A 21,017-nucleotide genomic window follows, 5' to 3' on the forward strand; every position below is an offset into this window, starting at 1 on the left:
TTGGGGGTTTATTTATTATATTTTGTTATTTTATACATATGAATATACTCTGTCTTACTGAAGGTCCACTGATACATTTTGGTGGAAGGGTGCCATGTTTATACCCATATATCCAGCACAATGACAGGAATACTAGCTGTACTGTAGATCTCTTGGTCTACAAGGATTTTGAGCTAATTGCCCTGGGGAGTGGTGCAGTTTCAGGTTTGCTGGTGCTGATGGACGACATCAACCAACTGGTAAGTTGTATAATAAAATAATAAGTTTTGGTCATTTGTAATAGCAACCAAAATGCTCATTAGGATTAGGGGAACCTAAAATAACTCAACTGTTATTGGTTGACCAGTTGGATTCTCTAGTGGCCATATTTATTGGGAAATGTAACTGCTGTGGGTCATACAGGTCAGATCTTAAGTCTCCAGAATATCCCATAGTGCTCTCATTGAGTGGAACCCATGGCCATGCCATGTTACAGGGGAGGAACCACTCAGTGTGCCAAGCCAAAGTGTTGCAATTGCACAGATATAAAATTGTAGATTATAAATCTGAAGACTTTCCTTAGTAACTGGACTCCATTCTAAAGAGATTGCCCAACTGTATCGGTTCAGCAACCTCAGCAGAACTCATTCTGATGTTCTGGACTGACTGGACTCCATTCTAAAGAGATTGCACAGCTGTATCTGGTCAGCAACCTCAGCAGAACTCATTCTGATGTTCTGGACTGACTGGACTCCATTCTAAAGAGATCGCACAACTGTATCAGGTCAGCAACTTCAGCAGAACTCATTCTGATGTTCTGGACTGACTGGACTCCATTCTAAAGAGATCGCGCAACTGTATCGGGTCAGCAACCTCAGCAGAACTCATTCTGATGTTTGATTTTCTTTCTAGATGCCCCAAGAAATGCCTACATCAAATCATTTGTGGAGACCCAAAATGGAGAAGTGGCCATTATTCAGTGTGGGGTTGACAGTAATCCTCCATCCCAATTGCTTTTATTGAAAGAGCACCAGGTGGTGGCTTCCTTGGGTGACAGCGGCCTCCACCATCAAAGGTTTAACCCTTACTTTTCCCCAAACACATTGCGATTGGAGATCAAAGACCTTATGCCAACTGATGAAGGAACCTACATCTTTACAGCAAAGAATGTCCACGGCACAAAATCGGTGTCCTCTCATCTGGCTGTAGAAGGTAGGCAGAGGGGCTAAGAACTTACACAGCAAGGGGTAATTCAGTAATATGGGTAACTTTTGCCCTGGTGAACCCACGCAAGCTAATTACTAAATGGTTGCCATTGGTTACTGTATTCCCATATTTTTTTTACTGGGAATCATTGACCTGGAAAAGGTTGGGGCCAACAGTAAAAGAAAGTGAGTGGAGCTTTGGGTAGATTTTTATCTACAGTTATCGGTGAATATTACTATTGGGTATTTTGGGTTAAATTAGTTAAATCTAACTAATCAAGAGCCTATTTATTCCCATAACCACAGTGGCTCGTATTTTGGTCAACCCATCCCCAAAGCTGAACGAGGGTCAGTCGGCCACCTTGACCTGTAATGTCCTGAGTACGCCTCAACCGGTGACCAGTTATACCTGGTATAAGAACGGCAGATGGTTCCAAGAAGGTTTTCCAGGGTCTCTTGCATTTGAAAAAGTGCTCAGTGCCGATGCAGGTACCTACGCCTGTACTGGCCACACCGCCAATGGCACGTGGCCCTCCTTACCTATCACGCTATACGTGCAGTGTAAGTATAATAAATCTTACTCTCATTGTTTTACCCATTTGTCTTTTCAAATAAAGCAGGGAGAAAGCTGTTTATATGCTTTTATATGAAATGTGGGCTCTGGGTATTTGCCTAGGGCACTGGGGTTGCAAATACTGGCGGCCATTACTGAAGGTGGCTCAGTGGGTATAAATGATATGAATCCAGTACCTATGCAATCACGCCTTCTGCAATGGTATCCATGGAGCCGTGTAACAACAGATGAGTTGGTGCATCATGGCAACATCCCTGTAGGATCTCAGTAGGGTTCCTGGTGTGCCTAGTACCAGTACAGTACCAGAACCTAGATCCCTGTAGGATCTCAGTAGGGTTCCGGTTGTGCCTAGTAGTAGTATAGTACCAGAACCTAGATCCCTGTAGGATCTCAGTAGGGTTCCTGTTGTGCCGAGTACCAGTACAGTACCAGAACCTAGATCCCTGTAGGATCTTAGTAGGGTTCCTGTAGTGCCTAGTACCAGTACAGTACCAGAACCTAGATCCCTGTAGGATCTCAGTAGGGTTCCGGTTGTGCCTATTACCAGTACAGTACCAGAACCTAGATCCCTGTAGGATCTCAGTAGGGTTCCTGTTGTGCCGAGTACCAGTACAGTACCAGAACCTAGATCCCTGTAGGATCTCAGTAGGGTTCCTGTTGTGCCTAGTACCAGTACAGTACCAGAACCTAGATCCCTGTAGGATCTCAGTAGGGTTCCTGTTGTGCCGAGTACCAGTACAGTACCAGAACCTAGATCCCTGTATGATCTCAGAAGGGTTCCTGTTGTGCCTAGTACCAGTACAGTACCAGAACCTATGTACCCAGTACCTACAGGAAAGCAGTATGGCAGCCATATTCAGGGAAGGAATGATTTATGCACACAATAAGCCGTGCCTTTGTACTATACTGTATGTCTAGAGAAGAAAGAATGGAAGGTAATTGGATATACCCTGATGAGACCCTACAAACAGCGTGATTGGCTACTAAACCCTCCCCAGTCAATGGAATGAGGGCTGTGCCATTAATATGAGCCGATACCCCTTGCATTGCCTGAGCATTGGGAGTGTCATGCAGTTTATATATTATACTGGTAGATATATACAGGTCCTTTTCAAAAAATTAGCATATTGTGATAAAGTTCATTATTTTCTGTAATGTACTGATAAACATTAGACTTTCATATATTTTAGATTCATTACACACAACTGAAGTAGTTCAAGCCTTTTCTTGTTTTAATATTGATGATTGTGGCATACAGCTCATGAAAACCCAAAATTCCTATCTCAAAAAATTAGCATATTTCATCCGCCCAATAAAAGAAAAGTGTTTTTAATACAAAAAAAGTCAACCTTCAAATAATTATGTTCAGTTATGCACTCAATACTTGGTCGGGAATCCTTTTGCAGAAATGACTGCTTCAATGCGGCGTGGCATGGAGGCAATCAGCCTGTGGCACTGCTCAGGTGTTATGGAGGCCCAGGATGCTTCAATAGCGGCCTTAAGCTCATCCAGAGTGTTGGGTCTTGTGTCTCTCAACTTTCTCTTCACAATATCCCACAGATTCTCTATGGGGTTCAGGTCAGGAGAGTTGGCAGGCCAATTGAGCACAGTAATACCATGGTCAGTAAACCATTTACCAGTGGTTTTGGCACTGTGAGCAGGTGCCAGGTCGTGCTGAAAAATGAAATCTTCATCTCCATAAAGCTTTTCAGCAGATGGAAGCATGAAGTGCTCCAAAATCTCCTGATAGCTAGCTGCATTGACCCTGCCCTTGATAAAACACAGTGGACCAACACCAGCAGCTGACATGGCACCCCAGACCATCACTGACTGTGGGTACTTGACACTGGACTTCAGGCATTTTGGCATTTCCCTCTCCCCAGTCTTCCTCCAGACTCTGGCACCTTGATTTCCGAATGACATACTTTGGACCACTGAGCAACAGTCCAGTGCTGCTTCTCTGTAGCCCAGGTCAGGCGCTTCTGCCGCTGTTTCTGGTTCAAAAGTGGCTTGACCTGGGGAATGCAGCACCTGTAGCCCATTTCCTGCACACGCCTGTACACGGTGGCTCTGGATGTTTCTACTCCAGACTCAGTCCACTGCTTCCGCAGGTCCCCCAAGGTCAGGAATCGGTCCTTCTCCACAATCTTCCTCAGGGCCCAGTCACCTCATCTCGTTGTGCAGCGTTTTCTGCCACACCTTTTCCTTCCCACAGACTTCCCACTGAGGTGCCTTGATACAGCACTCTGGGAACAGCCTATTTGTTCAGAAATTTCTTTTTGTGTCTTACCCTCTTGCTTGAGGGTGTCAATGATGGCCTTCTGGACAGCAGTCAGGTTGGCAGTCTTACCCATGATTGCGGTTTTGAGTAATGAACCAGGCTGGGAGTTTTTAAAAGCCTCAGGAATCTTTTGCAGGTTTTTAGAGTTAATTAGTTGATTCAGATGATTAGGTTAATAGAACCTTTTCATGATATGCTAATTTTTTGAGATAGGAATTTTGGGTTTTCATGAGCTGTATGCCACAATCATCAATATTAAAACAAGAAAAGGCTTGAACTACTTCAGTTGTGTGTAATGAATCTAAAATATATGAAAGTCTAATGTTTATCAGTACATTGCAGAAAATAATGAACTTTATCACAATATGCTAATTTTTTGAAAAGGACCTGTATATATAGATATATTATACTGGTAATAGAAGCAGACTGATCACAGGGCCAGTAATTATGGGGTCACGGAGAGACTGGGGGAAATGCTGCAAGCGCCGTAACCAATTAACCTATAATATAAATGATTTTCATTTTAATCACGACCCTTTTTCATTCACGTTTTTCGCAAGTAACCGGAAAGTAAAATGGCTGTTTTTAATGAGCGCCCTTTGCCTGTTTGTTCATGTTGGGAGCAATTTCATCTGAACTCTCTTTGGGTTGCTTGGCCCTTTCCATCTCAGTCAGATGTGTTGTTTTTAATTACGGCCCTTACAAACAATTATAATGATTATAAACAGGAGGGTCGGGCAGCCTATACATGTGTCTATTTACTGAGCACAATAATACATACCTGTCAGTTACAGCATCTCCCATAAATATGTCCTCAGAATATACAGATTCTATTCTATCTTTATATTCTATATATTCTCTTTATATTTTATTCTCTTTTATATTCTATATATTCTCTTTATATTTTATTCTCTTTTATATTCTATATATTCTCTCTTTATATTTTATTCTCTTTTATATTCTATATATTCTCTCTTTATATTTCATACAGTATATTCTCTCTATATTCTACATATTCTCTATTTCTTTATATATTCTCTATATTTTCACTTTATATCCTATATATTCTCTCTTTATATCCTATATATTCTCTCTTTATATCCTAAATATTTTCACTTTATATCCTATATATTCTCACTTTATATCCTATATATTCTCTCTTTATATCCTATATATTCTCACTTTATATCCTATATATTCTCACTTTATATCCTATATATTCTCTCTTTATATCCTATATATTCTCACTTTTATAAATTCTATATATTTTCTATATTCTATATATTCTTGATATATTCTCTATATCCTTCTCCGTTACAGACCCCCCGCGGAACCTGTCCCTCTCGTCCTTTTTGGAAGCGCAGGGCAAGCGCCAGGGGGTAATATCCTGCAGGGTGGAAAGTGACCCTCCCTCCCAGCTGGTTTTATACAAGGGGGGTCAAGTGGCCGCTTCCTTCGTCCCCCAAAGCACAAACAAACGTGTGAGATTGTCCTCATCCCATAATGCCCTGCGGCTGGAGATGGAGGAGGTGGCCCCAGAAGACCAGGGAGAGTATACCTGCCAGGCAACTAACTCCTTGGGGGCCGCACAGACCTCCGTTCACTTCTCGCTGCAAGGTGAGTGCGGCTCCAGTGTGTTGGTTCCGCCCAATCAGCTGTCTGGGGTGCAACCAACTGCTCTGAAATATTGTTTGTCTTCATTCTAGTCTTTCAGTTTGTATCATGGAAATATCCTAGGCCAAGATATTGAGGAAATATGAATCCCATTCCACACACAGTGGCTGCCCCAGTGGAGCTTACACTCCAAGGTCCCTATCACACAGAATCAGGAGCCACTGAACTTGCCCAATGTGGCCCTTACACGGGCTGATTGTAACTGGCGATATGGGTCCCTTGGGCAGATTTGGCAGCTTATCGGCCAGTGTAGAGGAAACAATGACTGACCTGCCCGACCGATATCTGGCCTGAAATCGAGCAAAACCCTTTGAGAACGTCTCCCTTATGGCCCTAATACTTGTTACTTCTACTATCACTGTCCCATCCCAACCAGCAGGGGGAGCTCCACCAAACTGCTCTGGCTCCTGGCTAGATAATATCAGCTGTTCCATAACCAGAAGCCAGCCAATCACTGACTGTCCTTGCCCCCTGCAGAGGGGCTGAGCTTGTCCATGCCCAGGACCAGGAAGTAGAATAGGTAGGCAATACCATAAAGCAGGTGAGTACTGCACCCAAATGTCATTTTTTGAAGTTCGGGACCTAAAGGGAGATAGTTGTGTTGAGCTTGCCCCAAAAACCAAATGGCATTGTTTCTCTCAGCATATATATATATAAATTATATGTATTAAAGTTCTCCTAAAATTGCAAATGGTCTCATTTTAGAAGCCAAAGTGGTGGTGACGCCGTCGGCCAAGCTGCAGGAAGGTGGATCGGCCACTCTCACTTGTCAGACTGTCAGCACAGTGGCCCAGAATGCCAGCTTTACCTGGTATAAAAATAACCAATGGCTGAAGGACGGTGCCGAGGCATCTCTGCTGCTGCTGAAAGTATCCGATGCCGACGCTGGGTCGTACCATTGCCTTGCCAAGTACGGGGGCCAGGAAAGTATCTCCCCGCTGGTTGCAGTCACTGTACTCTGTAAGGATTGTTTTGTAATTATAAACTGAGTTCTGGGGGTTAAGCCATAAGCATAGGAGCAATATTCATACTCATTCAGTCACTGTGTTTCTGAGAACAGGAGGCCAGTCTGTAACATGAAGCTTGTATAATCATATAAACATGTCCCTTAGTGCTACCCAGGGCTTGGGCTTGTGTGGGGCCCATGGCAAAAAAAACCCAAAACACTCTTTGGGGTCTAATTTTTTTCATATAAAGCAAAACTGTTCAATCCATTATTATTTACTGTTGTTAAACTAGAATGTTGCTAATTAGTGGCTGCTGGGAATTGTATTTCTACAGTAACCCTAGGGTGTCAGCACTGATACAGAATGTACCATCTTGCCTTAGGGTTGTCCCTATTCCCTGCCTTGTGTTGTCATCTTGCTCTGTAGTCTCCTTCTTTCTCTACTGTCTCCATCTGGCTCTACTGTAACTATCTTGTCTTACTGTCTCCATCTTCCTCTACTGTTTCAATCTCTCTTTACTGTCTCCATCTTGCCCTACTCTCTCCTTCTTGCTCTACTGTCTCCTTCTTGCCCTACTGTCTTCATCTTGCCCTACTGTCTCCTTCTTGCCCTACTGTCTCCCTCTTGCTCTACTGTCTCCTTCTTGCCCTACTGTCTCCATCTTGCCCTACTGTCTCCTTCTTGCCCTACTGTCTCCCTCTTGCTCTACTGTCTCCATCTTGCCCTACTGTCTCCTTCTTGCCCTACTGTCTCCATCTTGCCCTACTGTCTCCTTCTTGCCCTACTGTCTCCATCTTGCCCTACTGTCTCCTTCTTGCCCTACTGTCTCCCTCTTGCTCTACTGTCTCCTTCTTGCCCTACTGTCTCCATCTTGCTCTACTGTCTCCTTCTTGCTCTACTGTCTCCTTCTTGCCCTGCTGTCTCCATCTTGCCCTACTGTCTCCATCTTGCTCTACTGTCTCCATCTTGTCCTACTGTCTCCATCTTGCTCTGCTGTCTTCATCTTGCCCTGCTGTCTCCATCTTGCCCTACTGTCTCCATCTTGCCCTACTGTCTCCATCTTGTCCTACTGTCTCCATCTTGCCCTACTGTCTGCATCTTGCTCTACTGCCTTCATTTTGCTCTACCATCTCCTTCTTGCCCTACTGTCTCCATCTTGCTCTGCTGTCTTCATCTTGCCCTACTGTCTCCATCTTGCCCTACTGTCTCCATCTTGTCCTACTGTCTCCATCTTGCCCTACTGTCTCCATCTTGCCCTACTGTCTCCATCTTGCCCTACTGTCTCCATCTTGCCCTACTGTCTCCATCTTGCCCTACTGTCTCCATCTTGCCCTACTGTCTGCATCTTGCTCTACTGCCTTCATTTTGCTCTACCATCTCCTTCTTGTCCTACTGTCTCCACCTTGCCCTACTGTCTCCATCTTGTCCTACTGTCTCCATCTTGCCCTACTGTCTCCATCTTGCCCTACTGTCTCCATCTTGCCCTACTGTCTGCATCTTGTTCTACTGCCTTCATTTTGCTCTACCATCTCCATCTTGCCCTACTGTCTCCATCTTGCTCTACTGCCTTCATTTTGCTCTACCATCTCCATCTTGCCCTACTGTCTCCATCTTGCTCTACTGCCTTCATTTTGCTCTACCATCTCCATCTTGCCCTACTGTCTCCATCTTGCTCTACTGCCTTCATTTTGCTCTACCATCTCCTTCTTGCCCTACTGTCTCCATCTTGCTCTGCTGTCTTCATCTTGCCCTACTGTCTCCATCTTGCCCTACTGTCTCCATCTTGCTCTGCTGTCTTCATCTTGCCCTACTGTCTCCATCTTGCCCTACTGTCTCCATCTTGCCCTACTGTCTCCATCTTGCCCTACTGTCTCCATCTTGCCCTACTGTCTCCATCTTGCCCTACTGTCTGCATCTTGCTCTACTGCCTTCATTTTGCTCTACCATCTCCTTCTTGTCCTACTGTCTCCATCTTGCCCTACTGTCTCCATCTTGTCCTACTGTCTCCATCTTGCCCTACTGTCTCCATCTTGCCCTACTGTCTCCATCTTGCCCTACTGTCTGCATCTTGCTCTACTGCCTTCATTTTGCTCTACCATCTCCATCTTGCCCTACTGTCTCCATCTTGCTCTACTGCCTTCATTTTGCTCTACCATCTCCATCTTGCCCTACTGTCTCCATCTTGCTTTACTGCCTTCATTTTGCTCTACCATCTCCATCTTGCCCTACTGTCTCCATCTTGCTCTACTGCCTTCATTTTGCTCTACCATCTCCATCTTGCCCTACTGTCTCCATCTTGCTCTACTGCCTTCATTTTGCTCTACCATCTCCATCTTGCCCTACTGTCTCCATCTTGCTCTACTGCCTTCATTTTGCTCTACCATCTCCATCTTGCCCTATTGTCTCCATCTTGCTCTACTGCCTTCATTTTGCTCTACCATCTCCTTCTTGCCCTACTGTCTCCATCTTGCTCTACTTCCTTCATTTTGCTCTACTGTCTCCATCTTGCTCTGCTGTCTCCATCTTGCCCTACTGTCCCCATCTTGCCCTACTGTCTCCATCTTGCCCTACTGTCTCCATCTTGCCCTACTGTCCCCATCTTGCTCTGCTGTCTCCATCTTGCCCTACTGTCCCCATCTTGCTCTGCTGTCTCCATCTTGCCCTACTGTCCCCATCTTGCTCTGCTGTCTCCATCCTACTCTCTCAATCTTTTCCTACTGTCTCTAACTTGCATTAGAGTTGCCATCACTCCTTTCTTGTGCCATCTTGCCCTTTTGTTGTCATGTTACATCTTTAGTTGCCATATTTCCCTATTTTACCTCACTATCCACTCCGCCCCATCTCCCATACTGCCTTTAGGGGCCACACCACACCTGCAGGGCACTTTGCACCACACTAAAGAGAGCTATTATGGCTGTAAATAAGGTACACAATAAGGTGAATAGGGGACACAATATCCCACTACCCCTGAGCTCTCATAGACATGGACATTGTGTTGCAGATGCTCCCAAGAACCTGCTGGTTACATCATTCCTGGAACCTCATGGGAAGGATCAGGGGATTATTCTGTGCAAGTTGGATAGTGTCCCCCCCTCTGTTATCACTCTGCATAGAGAGGGCACCGTCCTGGCCAGCACCATGCCGGCCCAGCCTGATCAAGGTCAGAAATTCTGGTCATTTTCCTCTCACAACTACTTGAGATTGGAAATAAGAGATGTCACCGCTGAGGATTCTGGGAGATACGTCTGCACTGCCAACAATACAATAGGAAGTACTACAAGTTCTGTTTTATTTACCATAAATGGTGAGTTTGGGCTGCTTTATGGCCGGGGTCCTACATAGACTTTCAGCATCAGAACTATATATATATATATCTGGGATTTGGGTCAGTGTTCGGCAAACTGGGGTTTGAATTGTTTTGTTATCCAAACAGATCTTTTGCAGAGGATTTACTGTAGTATTGAGCCAAATCCATAAACCATACCCCGTGTCACACATGGGCAACTTACCCTTTATGGGAAAATCCTACATTTACAGCACTGCCGGCTGGAGACACCAGCGACTGGTTTACTAACAGGACCAGTACAGATATAAATGGTCTTTATTGGGACCTTCAGGTACAAGCAGCAAAGGCAGTCTGGGTCCCTAAGGGCCACTGAACATGGAAATTTCTCTTCCCCCAGATAAGGAGGTTCTTGTGTATAAAGTCACTGTTGGCGTTACGCTCCTATGTGTTGTCCTCCTATTGGCCGCCATCATTGTCATGTGGCAGAGGAAAAGGTGAGTAGCAGAATTTTCTGTACTGGATACTCTGATTCTTCCGAGGTGACTGAGCTGCTGCTTTCTTGCCTTATACTCAATGTACTATGGATATTTCTTGGCTTTTGTTAATGTACCATGGATAATTCTTGGTTTCTACTCACTTCATTTGGAAATTTCTTGGCTTTTGTTATTCTGCTATAGATATTTCTTGGTTTATACTCATTTCACGGTGAGGGCAGTGAGGTTGGGGAATGCCCTTCCTAGTGATGGGGTAATGGCAGATTCTGTTAATGCCTATAAGAGGGGCCTGGATGAGTTCTTCAACAAGCAGAATATCCAAGGCTATTGTGATACTAATATCTACAGTTAGTATTAGTGGTTGTATATATAGTTTATGTATGTGAGTGTATAGATTGGTAAGTATAGGCTGTGGGTGCTGGGTTTACTTGGAAGGGTTGAACTTGATGGACAATGGTCTTTTTTCAACACTATGTAACTATGTAACTATGTAACTATTGCATTTTGGATATTTCTTGGCAACTTCAGGTTGTTTCCTTTCAATAACTCTGGTTTCTCTTTGTATTTTCCATGATTAGAATCCGATACACAATGCAAACAGACAAGAACTCTATAGAGATGGATAACAATGGAACAACAAAGGTACAAATTACATTTTGTATTTATGTGCTTTCTTAGCCTAATACCTGGCTTGGCCAGCAGTGTGATGTCAACATTTGGTAGAGCTGAGAGTGGTGGCCTTCTCCACTGAGGCTGGTGGCCCTGTCCCAGTGAGGCTGGTGGCCCTGTCCCAGTGAGGCTGGTGGCCCCTCTCCCAGTGATGCTGGTGGCCCCTCTCCTAGTGAGGCTGGTGGCCCTGTCCCAGTGAGGCTGGTGGCCCTGTCCCAGTGAGGCTGGTGGCCCTGTCCCAGTGAGGCTGGTGGCCCTGTCCCAGTGAGGCTGGTGGCCCTCTCCAAATGAGGTTGGTTGCCCTGTCCCAGTGAGGCTGGTGGCCCCTCTCCCATTGATGCTGGTGGCCCCTCTCCCAGTGAGGCTGGTGGCCCCTCTCCCAGTGAGGCTGGTGGCCCCTCTCCCAGTGAGGCTGGTGGCCCTGTCCCAGTGAGGCTGGTAGACCTCTCCCAGTGATGCTGGTGGCCTCTCTCCCAGTGAGGCTGGTGGCCCCTCTCCCAGTGAGGCTGGTGGCTCTCTCCCAGTGAGGCTGGTGGCCCTCTCCCAGTGAGGCTGGTGGCCCTCTCCCAGTGAGGCTGGTGGCCCTCTCCCAGTGAGGCTGGTGGCCCTCTCCCAGTGAGGCTGGTGGCCCTCTCCCAGTGAGGCTGGTGGCCCTCTCCCAGTGAGGCTGGTAGCCCTCTCCCAGTGAGGCTGGTAGCCCTGTCCCCATGAGGGTGATGGCCCTGTCCCAGTAGTATTAGGGCATCTGCAATACATTTCCTGTGCACGTGTCAGACAGAAGGCAGTGTTCCAATGGCAATACCTCCTGTCAATTGCTCGGTTCCATGATTTACCAAATAATACCTTTAACTCTCTATAGGAGGAGCTGTTATCCTGATGCCCCAGCTTTGGGCTGCACTGGAGATGTTTGGACAGTCAGGGTACGTGTGAATGCCTTTCCTGCTCACTGGAGTCATAACAACAGCCAATAGCAATAGCCAATAGCACAATGGGGTTGTTACTCCTGTACAAACAAAAGAACTTCTCACACAACTGGAAATATCCACCGAGGAGCAAGGAACCACCTGAGAAAGACTGGAAAGTTCTGATATTCTTCTTGGTAACCCCTCTGGCTCCTAATAAAGAACTTCCTCGGCCCTGAGACAGGGAAACCTACAGACTGAACCTACTCACAGGCTTTTGCTGCTCCGCCTGAAGAACCTGCACATTATTGCAGTCCAGCTATTGACTTTCTACCATCCGGAACCTCTTTGGGAGTGAGCCAATGTGGCCGGTCTAATCTATAACCTTCCTACATTGTCTCCTCCATAAAAATGATCTGTCCCAGATTCCTAGTGGGCAAAAACTGCTCTAGGAACCTCCACACCCTAAATAAACTGTTCTCTGTATCAGCCCACCTTATTTGTTCTTCTACTGGCTCCATCTGCACTGGCTCCATCTTCTACTGCTCCATCCCAGCCCTTGCCCATCACCCACAGAGCAATAGTCACTTCCATTTCCCTAAGAATCTCTATCGGAAATCGCCCCCCTGACCATGTACCAACTGATTTATCCCTTACCCACCCTCCCAAGCCAGATTACTCTGATTTCCTCCTCTGATATATAATAATACATATATTATGACCACCAGGGGTCAGCAGAGTAATGCAGTGAAAATGGCCTGCCTGCAAGTGGATAAGTGGATAACGGAGCAACAACCTCTCATCAAATTCAGTTCCAGTTATGCCAGTTAGTGCCAGCAGATGGCAGTATAAGAATGCTATAAAGTTGCACAGCTAAACTGTAACTGCCATTGTCAATAGCACCAATAGATGGCAGCAAACTACACAATATATGTTGCTGTGCAAGAATGAATTAAAGAGACATAAACAATAAATCAACTAAAACATATAAAGGCTTGAACTTGGGGGCCCAGGGCAAACAGCCTTTCTGCCCTACCCTAAACCAGGCCTCAGAGTTCATCAGGTGCATCCATTAGAGTTGGGCGGCCACACCTACCTTGTGTTATTTGTAATGATGCGTGCCCTGTCTCCATCTTGCCCTACCGTCTCCATCTTGTCCTACCGTCTCCATCTTGTCCTACCGTCTCCATCTTGCCCTACCGTCTCCATCTTGCCCTACCGTCTCCATCTTGCCCTACCGTCTCCATCTTGTCCTACCGTCTCCATCTTGTCCTACCGTCTCCATCTTGCCCTACCGTCTCCATCTTGTCCTACCGTCTCCATCTTGCCCTACTGTCTCCATCTTGCCCTACTGTCTCCATCTTGCCTTACAGACTCCATCTTGTCCTATTTTCTCCATCTTGCCCTACTGTCTCCATCTTGCCCTACTGCCTCCATCTTGCCCTACTGTCTCCATTATGTCCTACTGTCTCCATCTTGCCCTACTGTCTCCATCTTGCCCTACTGTCTCCATCTTGCCCTACAGACTCCATCTTGTCCTATTTTCTCCATCTTGCCCTACTGTCTCCATCTTGCCCTACTGTCTCCATCTTGTCCTACTGTCTCCATCTTGCCCTACTGTCTCCATCTTGCCCTACTGTCACCATCTTGCCCTACTGTCTCCATCTTGCCCTACAGACTCCATCTTGTCCTATTTTCTCCATCTTGCCCTACTGTCTCCATCTTGTCCTACTGTCTCATTCTTGCCCTACTGTCTCCATCTTGCCCTACTGCCTCTATCTTGTCCTACTGTCTCCATCTTGCCCTACTGTCACCATCTTGCCCTACTGTCTCCATCTTGCCCTACTGTCTCCATCTTGCCCTACAGACTCCATCTTGTCCTATTTTCTCCATCTTGCCCTACTGTATCCATCTTGCCCTACTGTCTCCATCTTGCCCTACTGCCTCCATCTTGCCCTACTGTCTCCATTCTGTCCTACTGTCTCCATCTTGCCCTACTGTCTCCACCTTGCCCTACTGTCTCCATCTTGCCTTACAGACTCCATCTTGTCCTATTTTCTCCATCTTGCCCTACTGTCTCCATCTTGCCCTACTGTCTCCATCTTGCACTACTGCCTCCATCTTGCCCTACTGTCTCCATTCTGTCCTACTGTCTCCATCTTGCCCTACTGTCTCCATCTTGCCCTACTGTCTCCATCTTGCCCTACTGTCTCCATCTTGCCCTACTGTCTCCATCTTGTCCTACTGTCTCCATCTTGCCCTACAGACTCCATCTTGTCCTATTTTCTCCATCTTACCCTACTGTCTCCATCTTGCCTTACTGTCTCCATCTTGCCCTACTGTCTCCATCTTGTCCTACTGTCTCCATCTTGCCCTACTGTCTCCATCTTGCCCTACTGTCTCCATCTTGCCCTACTGTCACCATCTTTCCCTACTGTCTCCATCTTGCCCTACAGACTCCATCTTGTCCTATTTTCTCCATCTTGCCCTACTGTCTCCATCTTGTCCTACTGTCTCATTCTTGCCCTACTGTCTCCATCTTGCCCTACTGCCTCTATCTTGTCCTACTGTCTCCATCTTGCCCTACTGTCTCCATCTTGCCCTACTGTCTCCATCTTGCCCTACAGACTCCATCTTGTCCTATTTTCTCCATCTTGCCCTACTGTCTCCATCTTGCCCTACTGTCTCCATCTTGCCCTACTGCCTCCATCTTGCCCTACTGTCTCCATTCTGTCCTACTGTCTCCATCTTGCCCTACTGTCTCCACCTTGCCCTACTGTCTCCACCTTGCCCTACTGCCTCCATCTTGCCCTACTGTCTCCATTCTGTCCTACTGTCTCCATCTTGCCCTACTGTCTCCATCTTGCCCTACTGTCTCCATCTTGGCCTACTGTCTCCACCTTGCCCTACTGTCTCCATCTTGCCCTACTGTCTCCATCTTGCCCTACTGTCTCCACCTTGCCCTACTGTCTCCATCTTGCCCTACTGTCTCCATCTTGCCCTACAGTCTCCATCTTGTCCTACTGTCTCCATCTTGCCCTACAGTCTCCATCTTGCCCTACTGTCTCCATCTTGTCCTACTGTCTCCATCTTGCCCTACTGTCTCCATCTTGTCCTACTGTCTCCATCTTGCCCTACAGTCTCCATCTTGTCCTAGTGTCTCCATCTTGTCCTACTGTCTCCATCTTGCCCTACAGTCTCCATCTTGTCCTACTGTCTCCATCTTGTCCTACTGTCTCCATCTTGCTATGAAGTACGTGTATAATAACCCCACAAAAACCTATTTCTCTGAAAAGCCGATGGATTTGTGCCTGACCTTAGTTTCACCCCTCTATGCATTGGGGTCAGGAGTTCAGGAGGCGGGGCTATATTTCCGCCATGCTTATCCCACTCACCAGAAGTTTAGCACTTTCCTTAGCGGGAGATTAGCAGTTGATCCCTAGTGGGTGGGGGGATGGCAGGGACCCCTTTAGCAAAGGTCAAATCACTTCTCAGATTAGTTCCCCTTGGAAGCCTTGGACCTGGGTGTCCCTAATCGCTCGGCTCAGATGGGCACCGACGGCGCGGGAGTCACGGCATCTAAAGGTCACGCGTTTGGCACAGATGTTCCGCCTGAGCTGTGTGTGACCCAAGCGCCGGGCTGCCATTACCCACAGGGCTCTCTGTGCCCTACGTCATTCTATAAGTATCAGTAGAACTGTCAGGGCTCGTTAGGTTCAACTGACCCGGCTCCATTACTGCTCAGCAACATCATGGAAATATCTATGGATTCCAAATGTACTGGGACATCTGCATGAATGTCATTAACGGCTCTACTGGGCGCCCACTCCTTGTTCCCTCATGTTCTTCTACAGAGAGATACCATAAAACTATGGCACATAGGGATTCCCCTGTACTAAGCACAATTCAGTAGGAACAGCCCCCTAAGTTTGCTCATAGCCTGTACAGAGAGATACCATAAAACTATGGCACATAGGGATTCCCCTGTACTAAGCACAATTCAGCAGGAACAGCCCCCTAAGTTTGCTCATAGCCTGTACAGAGAGATACCATAAAACTATGGCACATAGGGATTCCCCTGTACTAAGCACAATTCAGCAGGAACAGCCCCCTAAGTTTGCTCATAGCCTGTACAGAGAGATACCATAAAACTATGGCACATAGGGATTCCCCTGTACTAAGCACAATTCAGCAGGAACAGCCCCCTAAGTTTGCTCATAGCCTGTACAGAGAGATACCATAAAACTATGGCACATAGGGATTCCCCTGTACTAAGCACAATTCAGCAGGAACAGCCCCCTAAGTTTGCTCATAGCCTGTACAGAGAGATACCATAAAACTATGGCAGCATAGGGATTCCCTGTACTAAGCACAATTCAGCAGGAACAGCCCCCTAAGTTTGCTCATAGCCTGTACGGGGGGGGGGGGGTAGATGGTATGGACCCAAGAGAACATTTACTATGCCATTGCTATTTGCCCCCTGACCGTTTTCCAACTCAGCACGTAGTGAGAGGAGTGAATAGATTTTTTTTCTTCGGGGGGGGGGGGGGCAATTAGGGTGCGGAATCTGATATAAAGAAACCCCAGACAGTATGATGCAGAACTACAACTCTCGGAACCCCAATAGCAGAAGGGTTGCGTTTGTGTATGTAATAGTGTTATTATCAGTATAGAGCACAGGGGGGCACAGACACATTGCCCTATATCTGCCCTGGTGTCATTAGGCACGTGCCCCCCCGTCACAATAAGGTGCATCCCCCTGAACATGGGCAATGGCCTCCACTGTGCCTGGGAGGAAAGAACGTGAAATCTCCCAGCACCAGGGGGCAGCGTTCCCCCACCCCCCTCCCCACAAAACCCCACAGATTGTTCCCAGGTCCTTAATCCCTATTTGTGCAGTGACTCTGAGCGTAGGAATTGCCCCCCCCCCCCCCCAGTAAGGGACTCTAAAAGGGCAGATTGTGCCCGGCTAATGGTATCTTATCTTCAGCAACTATTTCTCTAAGCAGATTCCTAATTCTCCAACAATGCCAAATTCCTCTAAATCCAGAATTACTCCTGTCAGATCGCTGGGCTGGGGGCTGGGGGCTGGGGGCTGGGGGGGGGGGGGGTACCACGCTGAATAATGTGGGTTTTGCCGGTTACACACAGACAGAAAGAAGTAAGAACTCAACATTTGATGGCTCTGTTTCCTCTTTCCAGCACAAGTGTTCCACAGAAAGCTGATGGTCTTGCTAAAGATTTCCTTAACGTGGTCTCCATCTTGCCCTACTGTCTCCATCTTGCCCTACTGTCCCCATCTTGCCCTACTGTCTCCATCTTGTTCTACTGTCTCCATCTTGTTCTACTGTCTCCATCTTGTTCTACTATCTCCATCTTGTTCTACTATCTCCATCTTGTTCTACTATCTCCATCTTGTTCTACTGTCTCCATCTTGTTCTACTATTTCTTTCTTGCCCTACTGTCTCCATCTTGTCCTACTATTTCTTTCTTGCCATACTGTCTCCATCTTGTCCTACTATTTCTTTCTTGCCCTACTGTCTCAATCTTGTCCTACTATTTCTATCTTGCCCTACTGTCTCCATCTTGTCCTACTATTTCTTTCTTGCCCTACTGTCTCCATCTTGTCCTACTATTTCTATCTTGCCCTACTGTCTCCATCTTGTCCTACAGTCTCCATCTTGCCCTACTGTCCCCATCTTGTCCTACTGTCTCCATCTTGCCCTACTGTCTCCATCTTGTCCTACTATTTCTTTCTTGCCCTACTGCCTCCATCTTGTCCTACTATTTCTATCTTGCCCTACTGTCTCCATCTTGACCTACAGTCTCCATCTTGCCCTACTGTCTCCATCTTGTCCTACAGTCTCCATCTTGCCCTACTGTCTCCATATTGTCCTACTGTCTCCATCTTGTCCTACTATTTCTTTCTTGCCCTACTGTCTCCATCTTATCCTACTGTCTCCATCTTGTCCTACTGTCTCCATCTTTTTCTACTGTCTCCATCTTGTTCTACTATCTCCATCTTGTTCTACTGTCTCCATCTTGTTCTACTGTCTCCATCTTGCCCTACTGTCTCCATCTTGTCCTACTATTTCTTTCTTGCCCTACTGTCTCCATCTTGTCCTACTATTTCTATCTTGCCCTACTGACTCCATCTTGTCCTACAGTCTCCATCTTGTCCTACTGTCTCCATCTTGTCCTACAGTCTCCATCTTGCCCTACTGTCTCCATATTGTCCTACTGTCTCCATTTTGTCCTACTATTTCTTTCTTGCCCTACTGTCTCCATCTTGCCCTACCATCTCCATCTTGCTCTACCATCTCCATTTTGTCCCCATCTTGCCCTACTGTCTCCATCTTGTCCTACTGTCTCCATCTTGTCCTACTGTCCCCATCTTATCCTACTGTCTCCATCTTGTTCTACTGTTCCCCTGGGCACATGAAGGGCTCTTTGGGGCACATGAAGGGCTCTACTGGGTTGGAGTTAAGTAGCCATCTAAAAGTAGCTGCTACTAAGTAGCTCCGTGTGTCTTCACCCTAACAGCAGCTGCATAATTCCTGGCTCACTAAGGAGCCTTTTAGGACACGTGTCAAGGACAAGGCCCGTGGGCCGAATCCCGCCAACCTGGCTGTTTTATGTGGCCCCTGGTGACTGTGCCTGAATGTGCAGCACCTATCGCCTGACAGAGCCGCTCCAGTCCCAGTGGTGCTGCAGGGTCAGACATGGTCGGCCTGCGACTTGGCTTATGTTTTAGATTTCGGCCCCCCTATGTAACTGAGTGACACCTCTGCTTTAGGAGGGCAGCTCACTTGCAGCAATTCTATAGGAGAAATCAGCAATGTGTTTTGTTTCAGCTCTGCCGCCTCCTAGTGGATAAAGCTGATAATGTTTGTTTGTTCCGCCAGTGAAGAATGTGCCAAAGACAAGCTCCGCCTATCCCACTCGGGGTTCAGATATTAATCATTTCTTTTTGAGAGAAATGGGGTTCACTTTTGAGTGTTCTCCCCCCCCAATAAAACATTTATACATTAATGACACATAAAGCTGCTTTACTTTGCCGCTACCTTGTTTAAGCCTCTATTTCACTACAGAAATCCCTACCGTTAATGTGTCCGCCGTCCGTTCCGGAAAAAATTCCCATTCGTATCCTATTATTATTATTATTATTTTTGATCGTTCCTAAATGAGCATTTCTCATTTTTTTTTTTAGAGCGCCGGGGGGATGAAGGGGAGTCAAAACAATGCGCCGCGGGGGAGAGCCTGACAAGCGCCACTTATCGTGTCAATAAAAAAACACGAAAAATACGTGTTTTTCCGACACCCGGTGAAAAGCGGAGCATCTCGGAGATTTTTGTTTTCACCCAAACAAAGGGATAATATCGGCAGAGAGCCGGCGCGTCCCCCGCGCTATAAATGGTCACCTTGGCACTAATGCGCCGGCCGCAAATATTTTAATTGGTTTTAATTCCCGGTCCCCCTGCAATGAGTGTCAATTTGCGGTTCCATTAGGCCCGGCCTAATGAATGTAATGAAAATACAGTGTTGCTTAAACAACATTAGCTTCTTGTCGCCGCTCGTCTTGTCCTTTGTCTGCGCTGGCAGTCTATCATTTTGGGCTGCAGCTGTTCCTCCGCTCCAGGACAAACATTTCAATCAGCCCTTTACATACACATGACAACTTAATGGCGGCGACGACTTTAATGCAAAAAAAAAAAAAAAAAAGACACCTTTTCAGCGTGAATAACACAAACCCAAGGGGGGGGGGGAATATAAAAAGTAATGTCTGTCTCGCCGTTACGGCTAATTGCAGCAACAATTTAGACTTTTTAAAATAAAATTAAATTGTTCTAATTAAAATATAAAATTGGACCCCCCTGCACAATGGAAATATCCATTAGGGACGCATATTAAAAGCATTAGGCAAATGGAAATATCCACTTGGGCTTTAGGAGCCTGAGAACAGGATGGAATTCTGTGGCCCTTGCTGGGGGCCCCCTATGGCCTACATACAGTAGGATTGGCCTTTATATACAGAATTATTCCAGCAGTTTCCCAGTTTGGCCCCCCCCTGTCTAAATCCAATAATAACCTCCTGATATCTCTGTTTCCCACCCCAATAACTCCCCCCCCCCCAGGCCCTGCTGGCCAATCACAGGGCAGGGCATTCATAGAAACAGAGCTGCCCTCTTGCCATCCATCCATTGGGCCCCCCATGCATAGGACTCAATGTCGGACTGGCCCACCAGGATACTAGGAAAACTTCCGGTGGGCCCAGGTGTCAGTGGGCCCTTCTGCCTCTAACCATTTGGCCAATTTATGGCTATTCCCTTTTTTTTGCTTGAAGAATAGATTATAGCATGTAAGGAAGATAGACTAGTAAAACAAAAAGTTTAAATGAGTAGAGGAAGAAAAATAGTTTGGAGAGTGGGCCCATGGTTTGAGGTTTTCTGGTGGGACCCTGGCATCCCAGTCCGACACTGATAGGACTAGTTACTGAAGGCTAGAGCTTGCTTAATTGGACTACAGGACAGACTGAGCAATCAACAGGACTGGATTTTCATTACAAGCCCAATAATAATAATTGTAGCCGGGGCAGAGAGCCGCTACTTTCCCAGCGTTCCACTCAACCTGCTACATGGTTGGATACTCGGTTATGTCCAACCATGTAGCAGCATCTTGCAGATCCTGTTTCTTGTGCATTCTTTGTTATATGTAATGAATGTTGCAGTTTGAAACAGGTCTAGTAACCCATGGCGACCAACCAGCAGGTATGCTTTACCAGTTTGAAAGCAAACACCTATGGTTGTTAGGGGTTACTAGACCTGTTTGTGACTTTTATTACATGAGTCCAATAGTATTTAGCTTGGAATGTTGGTTTTGGTTATGAGCGGGCATTAATCCCAGATTGGTGGGGGCAGGGCTGAATGACAGGCAAAAAGATATTATTATATTACATACAGGCTGTGTATAGAAAGCCAAACTATGGGTAAGCAGGTAGCTTTTTTA

At 46.5% G+C, this 21,017-nt stretch overlaps 1 protein-coding gene across 1 annotated transcript in view; it reads left to right on the forward strand.

The window, feature by feature from the left end:
- Positions 1–12,505, forward strand: part of siglec1 (sialic acid binding Ig like lectin 1) — a 28,559-nt gene extending 16,054 nt beyond the window's left edge. Inside the window, exons 15-22 of the mRNA XM_002938400.5 lie at positions 892–1,191; positions 1,491–1,745; positions 5,360–5,656; positions 6,419–6,673; positions 9,662–9,964; positions 10,344–10,440; positions 11,019–11,082; positions 11,969–12,505. Of these exons, the coding sequence (XP_002938446.3) occupies positions 892–1,191; positions 1,491–1,745; positions 5,360–5,656; positions 6,419–6,673; positions 9,662–9,964; positions 10,344–10,440; positions 11,019–11,082; positions 11,969–11,986 (1,589 nt within the window). The 3' untranslated portion in view covers positions 11,987–12,505. The remainder of the gene's footprint in view (positions 1–891; positions 1,192–1,490; positions 1,746–5,359; positions 5,657–6,418; positions 6,674–9,661; positions 9,965–10,343; positions 10,441–11,018; positions 11,083–11,968) is intronic.
- Positions 12,506–21,017: the final 8,512 nt, after the last annotated feature.

The sequence above is a fragment of the Xenopus tropicalis genome, chromosome 1 (assembly GCF_000004195.4).
Source record: "Xenopus tropicalis strain Nigerian chromosome 1, UCB_Xtro_10.0, whole genome shotgun sequence".
NCBI classification, from domain to species: domain Eukaryota; kingdom Metazoa; phylum Chordata; class Amphibia; order Anura; family Pipidae; genus Xenopus; species Xenopus tropicalis.